Below are 8,319 nucleotides of genomic sequence, written 5' to 3'. Positions count from 1 at the left end.
ATATGTTTATAATTAATTATGAGAGCATTTTCAATGCTAATTTTAATTTTATTTTATTTTAGATCTATAAAAATATTTGTGAGACTATACATTATAAATAGTGATTTAAAACTAAAAATAAATTTTGTTCCTCTAATACCTAATATTAGTTCAATTAGAATTTTATTTTATTTTTAATTATTTTATCAACATAATTATATAAGTACCAAAATTTTATTGGTTCTCTATCAATGTAATACTGTATCTCTAAAGTGATATCGGTTTCATTTCATAAATCAACTCCAATAAAAATTTTAATTCAAAATTATATTTTTTAATTCATTTAATAAACTTAATTCTAAAATAGTTTTTATTGTTTAAATTTAATATTAAATATTATATTTCAATTTATTAAAATCAAATCCAATTTTTTCTTTCTAATTCAATAAAACAAACTTAATTATATAGTTGCTATTTTTTTTAAATTTTAAATGACCTAAAAGTGTATTTTAGTCCTTTAAAATCAAACTTAAATTTAGTATTATATTTCAATTTATTAAAATCAAATCCAATTTTTTCTTTCTAATTTAATAATACAAACTTAATTATATAGTTGCTATTTTTTATTTTAAAATTACCCAAAAGTGTATTTTAGTGTATTTGAAGCACTAAAAGTGTATTTGGCTTAGTCATGGAAATGAATCATCTCCAGTTTTTTCAACACTTGACAAAATACAGTGCAATCTCTCACCTTTGATTTTAATAGTGGGACCAAAAATAAATAAGAGAAAGAATGTGGTGAATGGTTAGATTAAACACTGCACACCATCCAGTTTTTTATTCACTGGAGAGGATCCACTCCCCTTAGTCATCTGCAGGTTAGTGTGGGTACCCTTCTCGCATTCACTGCTGTGGCAATATCTGTGTTAATTCTAAGATATATCCCTCCAGGAACCAATTATCTCAGTTGATTCTTCTGAGAAACATAAATGTCTAGTTGTGAAAGAAGATGTATCAGCTGACTTCATTTCTAAATATCTTTCTGCTGGCAACTGTGAGTTACACATCCTTCTCCATTACCATTTTCTCTGTCATAAATGATGCAAAATTTGTTACTAAGAGTTGTAATTAGTTTTGCTACTAGCATACACAAGTTTCTTGTCTGAAAGTACATAGAACTTATCCTCTTCATTCATTACCTTGGAAAAGCAATTAGTTTCTTGATTACATACCAAATCTGTGCCATAACTTGAACCTAGGGAACACTTGAAGAACAAATTAATAGGATATTACTGCACTTTCAGCATCCCGTTTACTCAGTATAGCTCGGTTAACCTGTATTTTTTCTTCCATTGCGCAACTTATCTAGCCGGTTTTTACTTCCAGGTCTGGTACATGGGCGCGTGTTTCTATATGGCTGGCAAGTGGACGACGCCTATCATGCATCGACAAGTTGTCTTGCTTAATCTTGGTGGCAGCCCAAACTGCAGCTCCACTTTTGTTGTATATATCTGTAATTTCTGTACAGAAAATGCATATAATATCGAGATTCAATAGTTTAGCAATTGTAGTGTGGAATATGATTTCCTATAGCAACAGTTGTATTATGCCTTAAACTACAGCTGTAATATTCTTTTTATACGGATTATACCTTCTGTATCATCCTAAATGCAAATATAATTTAAAAAGTTGATAACGCAAATGAGCAAACATCTCCTCAGATTTCAAATTTTCATTCCATATTGATGTAGCCAAATCTTGATACTACAGTGATTTCCAGGGCAATTAGAATGTTTAATCTGTTTTTCTTTTGTCACTATTGCTTATTCAGATATAGTCAAGAAGTAATGTAGAGATGCAAAAGTGATCAACATTTTGAAACCAAAGAACTATTACATTAGAAGTATTTCATTGTTGAAATGCTGAGGAAGGGCTAATGTTCACTCTAATTCTTGTAAGTATACTTGTGATGTAAGATATTTTGATCCCAGGTTTTAATGAGAAATAAAATAGTAACTGTAAGAACTAACTTTGTTAGTGGAGTGACATGTGTCATCATATCCTATTTTAAATCACTTGTGAAACTACAGGCACACTGTCACTTGAAGAAGAACCACCATTTATATTCGAAACTTCGTCTGCCATGAATACACTATGGAAAATAAGGATTCTTTGATCTTCCTTGCTTCCGAACAACTTTACATGTACACCATAAAAATTTGCATAGAAGTTACTTGTAGCTAAGTTCAAGCTTCAAACAACACAGTAAGTTTTATTCATTTGAACAAAATTTGAACACAGCCTAAGAACAATAAGATATTTATTACATAGTTACATGAAATGCAATATGCTCTGATATTTTTTAGAGTACGCCATATGTAAAATATTTTATGTGGAATATATGCGTACGCTACCTATTTGGTGAATTTGTAACTATGATTTATGCATTTTAGCCACAAAGACATACATTAAAATCTACGAAAATAAAAGGATGAACTCATCATGAAATTACATACTATCAGGATCAACTCTGGCACTTTGAATTGTTGGCATCTTAAGACTTGTCTCTTCAGATTGACTAGCTTCTTCATTCTTGCAACACTGCATCCAGTTTTGTTCATCAGGGCCCTTTTCTACATCTCCAGTTTTGACAGAACTCCTCAATCTTTTACTTGTAGAAGGAGATGATACTTCTGTTTTCCTCGGCCAGCCTCGTGGCGGCAGTTCATTCAAGATCTCAATCGAATTGTCATGGCCGATGTGATCCAAGGAAGGATAGTCTATTTCAGAGCCACTAATGATGTCAAAAATGCGTACTTCAATGTTAGAAGTTTCATTGTACTCAAAATACAGCATATGGCCATTATCCAAAGAGTAATATGAAGCAAATTCTTTCCAACCATTTTCAAATAGAATCACACCATCATACAAAGACCAATCTATCTTCCATGCAGTGCCATCTGGAGGCTTCAGATACACTGGATTTGGAAGACTATCACCATATTTCTTACTGAACTTTTTTGTTAACTTCTGCAATTCAAATAAAAGTATGAAACTAGTCTTAGTAATAAGCATAAATGAAGAAACCCTTACAAGGGAAAAATCACAAAGAGAAATGCATGCATTAAATAATATTATAAGTAAAAAGGATATGAAGTGAAGAAAATGCTTACAAGGTTTCCATCTTCAAGGCTTTTTTTGAGACCAATCTTAAAGAAACAGCTCAGAGAGGAAGGAGAATGTTTGTTTGTTTGGAAAATAAAGGAAGCCATGGAGAGTATTTAGGCGGTGGTGGATGATGAAGTTATCATTTTACCCTCAATATGAGTTGTCTCTACTCTCTACTCTCATGAAAGTACTTGATGCAATACCAAGAAGAACCGTCATCAAATCTAATGCTAGATACATGACCAACTCGCTACTTATATAAGCAGTTATATATATACACACAAAAACTATATTTAAACCAAAAACTATATTTAAACTCTTAATTATAGAGGATTAAAATTCTGGTGTTAGTACTTAAAAATGGTTTTATCTTTAATGTATCAATAAGGTTCTTTAACTGTGGAAAAGACTCAAAAATTATTTTAAAAGAATTCTTAACCTTTCCAATTTTTATAAATTTTATTTGATAAATAAAAAAAAAATTCTCTCAAAATAAAAAGCACAAATTTAGCACATTAGTATTCTAAAAAAAATCTTTCAAATATTGGAATTATAATAGACATAAAATTAATTATAATTATTTTATATTTTCTTAATCTTCAATTTTTTTATGATATACTATTTTAATGAGTTGATCGATTAGATTCATAGGTAAAAATCCATGAAAATTCTGCCTCACTTTTTTTTTATCCCTATACCAAACACAACCATATCTTCACTTTGAGAAGATAAACAATGCAAATCATGAAGTGACAAAACAAGAAGTAAAATTAAAACAGTTCATACATATATATATAACTAGTGACACCAAAAAAGATAGGAATACAGGATACAGTAGAAGTTTGATTCAACAAAAGAAAGCTGATACATTCTTCACAAAATTAACTTGTCTAAGAATTAAGAGCTCTTAGTTCCTGAAGTTATAATACATTAGCCTAGCATTGGACTCTACAGACATGAACATTAAACAGATCTTTTTCATTGATGAGCTCAAAAACACAAACATCTCCAGCTTCTAATTTACTTGCTCTAGCAAAAGAGCTCCAACCAGCCGAAATAAAGGTGTTTCTTGACGACGGATTGTAGATTATCGTAACAGGCCACAACTTCTTTCCGAACTGTAACTTTACATTCTGCTGATTCTTTTTAAAATATTTTCTGTAGAAGATAGCTGATAAGTTCTGCACCACATTTCATTTTTGAATCACTATGGTTAAAAATAGTTATAAACTTACAATTTGTGAAATTAAGTATAAATTAGCACTCAAAAAAGTTTGTATGGCATATTATGTTTCATCACAGAAAAGAAATAAACTTACAGGCCTTGATCTTCTTGGATCACTGTCTTTTATCTTGACCATGAAAGAGGGATTCTGTGAATTGAGCTCCTCAACTTCTTTCAGGAGCTGAATCCCATGAGTCACTGGTTTGGAAAGTGACTCTGATATCATAATAGAATTGTAAAAAAATTAGTGTAAATCTTACTTGTGGAGAGTTTTAGATACAAGCTATTTCTATAGGGTTGGAGACCAACAAAAATTTTATCATAAGATTAGTTTATATAACAAATTGTGATTACATTAAAAACCAAATATATAGTCACTGCAGTTATAAGCTAATTGCATTCTCAGTCAAACACGGGATCAATTAATTTTTAATATAATTTTTTTTAATGAGGATAATGCTAAATCCTATTCCATTATTAAAGTTAATTACGTTTTCAATGTTGGACTGATATCTTAATTTTTTTACAGAATAACACAGTTTAAGAATTTCTAAACAATTGCCTTACCGCGGCGTTGTCGACGACAAATATGAACATCAAGCACTGGATCTTTTCTATTGACGAGCTTAAACAAACAAACATCTCCGGCTTGTAATTTACTAGCTCGAGCAAAAAAGTTCCAACCAGCAGAGATAAAGGCATCACATGATGATGGCCTATAGATCAACTTAACAGGGAACAACTTCTTTCCAAACCTTATATTTGCATTTTGTGGATTATTTACAAAATACTTCCTGAAGAATTTAGTTGAAAAGTACTGCAGCACATCATATTTATGTCATTATCGTTAGAAATAAGACAAAGTTTGAAAGAATGATAGCACATAGAGATTCACATGATACATAATTTTCAACACGGATATATGTATTAACCTATACTTACACATGGTGCTCTCGTTTGAGACAGTTGCTTTATCTTGATGATGAAAGAGGGCTTTTCCCACTTGAACTTAGCTTCTTTCAGAGATTTAGGTCTTGCAAGACAGGGCCTAACAGAAGATTCAGAATCTTTTCTTTTTCTATTTCTTTTGCCTTGTACATGGGAAACAAAGAATTAGAAGCAGTTGCAAGTAATAACGGTTGAATCCACAAAAGGAAAGGATGATCCAATCGTGAGACACATACCATTAGAATCTTGATTGACAGGCATCTTATGGTTTTTCTTTTTAGATTTAATACTTTCTCTGATTTGTGTGTCACTTTCCAACTGTCTACCTTTAGAAGCAGATGACACTGGTGCTCTCAGTTTTTTCCTCGATTGGCCCCCGACTCCTGACATTGGTTCATTCAATCTTTTCTCCTGCCGTCCCTCGTTAAGTCTCATGTTTTGAGTGTTGGGACTGTTATCCACGTCTATAGTTTGTTGTTCTTTTGGCCTTTTCACCGGATGGCCCCTGTGTTGTGGCGGGTGCTCTTTGATCTGATCATTGACAGGATACTTTATTTGGAGGCCACTCATGTCACATATTTGTACTTCAATGTGAGAAGTTCCAATATTATACTCAAACCATAACACATAGCCATCATCAAGAGAGTAATATGCAACAAACTCTTTCCAACCTTGTTTAAACAAAATTCCACCATCTTGATTGATCCAATCTACTCTCCATTCAGTACCATCAGGAGGCTTAAGATACAACGGGTTTGATAGACCAGAACCATATATTCTGGTGAACTTTTTTGGTAACTTCTGCAATGTTATGAACCTGATGTTAATAACCATATTAACAATAAGGTGATATACATTAGCATGTCTTCACCAAGATGTTGACATGTATTATGTTAAATAATTTAATCAAACATGTCAAGCCATCATATAGTAACATTAAACCCCCAATTCATCCTTTACTGATAATTATAAATAGTTACCTGATTAGTGAAAGTGTTACCAAATCAGTAATGAATGATAAGAATAAGAACATATGCACAATAAAAAATGATTAGTGAAAGTGTTACCTGATTATTTTTCATTAAGAATAACGTAGATTTAATTGTAATTAATTTTGTAGTAAGAATACATCATGAGTACATAAGATGTAACCACTTAAAAAATATATTTTTAGGTTTTCATTTCATCTTATGTATTTTTTATCTATTTTTGCTGCAAAATTAATTATAATTAAGGCTACATTATTGCTAATGAAAGATGATCTAGATATCATGAAGCGATGAATAATAATCCTATTAATTTTAAAGAGTTTACTATTACTATCTTTGGAGCTAAGAAGCCATGCATGTGTGTTGTTCTACGAGGAAAGTGTTTATAAACAAAAAAATCATATACAAGGAAATAAAGAGAGAAACTATTGTTGAACTGAACAATATCTCAAAAGATAAACAGTTTAAAAAAAAAGAGGAAATGAAAAAGATCAGAAAATACTTACAAAGTTTTCATCTTGAAGAGTTTTTCTGAGGATAACCTTAAAGAAACGGATCACAGTAGAATTAGAAGGAGAATGCTTGTTTTGTTGACAGTTAGAGGGAACCATAGCAATGGATGATGAATGTATTTGACTGTTATTGAGATTCACAGGCTCTCTCACCGGTGCTGCTTAAATAACTTTATTTTGGGATAATAATTAAATTACAAAAATAACAAGTGAATACTAAAATTAGTTATATATATTTTAATTTATTTTTATGTATTATATAATTTTAGATAATTTTAATATATATTTAATATAGTTTAATAAGTTAAAAGGATCAAGTGAGGATATGGATTCATTCATAATTGATTGCAGAGTTATATAACCTTAATGGATAATGGTACTATTGGAAAAACAAAAAAAATAGTTAAAATTTATCTTGTAATTATTTTTGTTTATTTTTTTGATCAAATATTTCTAAAATGGAAATATGAAACACTATTAGACAAGTTAAACAAAAGGAGAAGGTGTATATGAAAAGAAACAAAATAGAGGCATAATAAAGTGGTATAATAATTGATAAATGTTAGTACATAAAATAAAAAGTGAATACTAATAATCAATTGAGTTAAAGTTTGGCTTAGTTTGATAAAATTTTTTAGCCCATGTCATTTATGGTCAGCTTGATCTGTTAAATGGACTGGTCCGTTTATCATTTTATTTTATTTTTTGAAAAATATTTTGACAAATTATATCACTTTTAGGTAAAAAACTTTAAATAAATAGTATTTTTTTAGTCGATGAGTCAGATTTTCGGGTTGAATCGATAAAAATGTCAACTAAAAATGCTACTTTTTTTAAAAAATAAATAAATAGATTGTTGCCCGTTTAACCGATGGACTAGCCCATTTAACCTCTCATTTTTTTTCGAGTTAATCGGGCTCAGCCCGTTTAACCTGAAATTTAAACAAACTTAACTTTTAGAGGCAAACCACACCCATTTAAATGGATAAATAGGCTGGCCCAATAGGTTTAACCCATTTTGACGGCTCTATTTACAATCGGCAAAAATGATTCTTTAATATATCAAAGGTACTTTAAATGATGGTATTTTTTTATGAAAGTATTAGAGATATGACTATTAGTATTACATTATCCTATTAGATTATGTTTTTTGGATGAATGGTTTCATGACATGGTATTAGAATTTTAGATCTAAAAGATCAAGAGTTCGAACCTTGGTGAACCCAAAATTAACTTTTTATCATAACAATAAAAGGATATTATTTACACAAGAATAACAAATAAGGGCAAAATTTTAAGAAACTTGCTTTTTTTTTTTTTTTCTGGAACGAACATAATATATCTATGATAAAAACTAAACTAAACGCAGTGATATCCCTAATCAATTGTAGAAAAAAATGCATTGTTAAATTATAAACTGGAGCTTGTTATTTATTTACTTCTGACCCTTTTTAAAATTATTTTATTCATTTATGTTACCACACAAAAAAAAATGAAT

General features: G+C 30.1%; 2 protein-coding genes and 1 long non-coding RNA gene across 5 annotated transcripts; 1 reads left to right on the top strand and 2 right to left on the bottom strand.

Moving 5' to 3' along the window:
• The first annotated feature begins 445 nt into the window (after positions 1-445).
• LOC112784569 (uncharacterized) lies at positions 446-1,620 on the top strand. Its single transcript, XR_003193945.3, has 3 exons — positions 446-857; positions 931-1,033; positions 1,366-1,620. It is a non-coding gene; the product is annotated as an uncharacterized lncRNA (long non-coding RNA).
• A 611-nt stretch (positions 1,621-2,231) lies between these two features.
• Positions 2,232-3,391, bottom strand: LOC112784568 (B3 domain-containing protein At4g01580). Its single transcript, XM_025827824.2, has 2 exons — positions 3,153-3,391; positions 2,232-3,009 (listed from the first exon to the last, which is right to left on the bottom strand). Exons 1-2 carry the CDS (start codon positions 3,249-3,251, stop codon positions 2,488-2,490), a joined length of 621 nt encoding a protein of 206 aa, XP_025683609.1. The 5' UTR covers positions 3,252-3,391; the 3' UTR covers positions 2,232-2,487.
• Positions 3,392-3,912: 521 nt separating this feature from the next.
• On the bottom strand, positions 3,913-6,973 carry LOC112784710 (B3 domain-containing protein LOC_Os12g40080). 3 transcript variants are annotated; one of them, XM_072230255.1, is made up of 7 exons: positions 6,816-6,973; positions 5,992-6,121; positions 5,557-5,904; positions 5,315-5,463; positions 4,940-5,189; positions 4,467-4,588; positions 3,913-4,328 (listed from the first exon to the last, which is right to left on the bottom strand). In XM_072230255.1, exons 1-7 carry the CDS (start codon positions 6,918-6,920, stop codon positions 4,083-4,085), a joined length of 1,350 nt encoding a protein of 449 aa, XP_072086356.1. In that variant the 5' UTR covers positions 6,921-6,973; the 3' UTR covers positions 3,913-4,082. The 3 variants fall into 3 exon arrangements, with proteins under 3 accessions (XP_072086356.1, XP_025683790.1, XP_025683791.1); XM_025828005.2 differs by having other exon boundaries at positions 5,557-6,121; XM_025828006.2 differs by having other exon boundaries at positions 5,557-6,137; positions 6,816-6,947.
• Between the last annotated feature and the right edge of the window lie 1,346 nt (positions 6,974-8,319).

The sequence above is a fragment of the Arachis hypogaea genome, chromosome 20 (assembly GCF_003086295.3).
Source record: "Arachis hypogaea cultivar Tifrunner chromosome 20, arahy.Tifrunner.gnm2.J5K5, whole genome shotgun sequence".
Lineage (NCBI taxonomy): Eukaryota > Viridiplantae > Streptophyta > Magnoliopsida > Fabales > Fabaceae > Arachis > Arachis hypogaea.
The sequence above is the reverse complement of the archived record's forward strand: the minus strand, read 5'-3'. Positions and strand labels throughout refer to the sequence as shown.

Bases quoted from the DNA above. Each gene is read 5' to 3' on its own strand.
- LOC112784568 (XM_025827824.2), bottom strand. From the start codon at position 3,251: ATGGCTTCCTTTATTTTCCAAACAAACAAACATTCTCCTTCCTCTCTG. The intron at 3,010-3,152 runs GTAAGCATTTTC...TTTGAATTGCAG, and splicing joins GCCTTGAAGATGGAAACCTT to AAGTTAACAAAAAAGTTCAG.
- LOC112784710 (XM_025828005.2), bottom strand. From the start codon at position 6,920: ATGGTTCCCTCTAACTGTCAACAAAACAAGCATTCTCCTTCTAATTCT. The intron at 4,589-4,939 runs GTAAGGCAATTG...TTATGATATCAG, and splicing joins TTGTCGTCGACAACGCCGCG to AGTCACTTTCCAAACCAGTG. The intron at 4,329-4,466 runs GTAAGTTTATTT...AATGTGGTGCAG, and splicing joins ATCCAAGAAGATCAAGGCCT to AACTTATCAGCTATCTTCTA.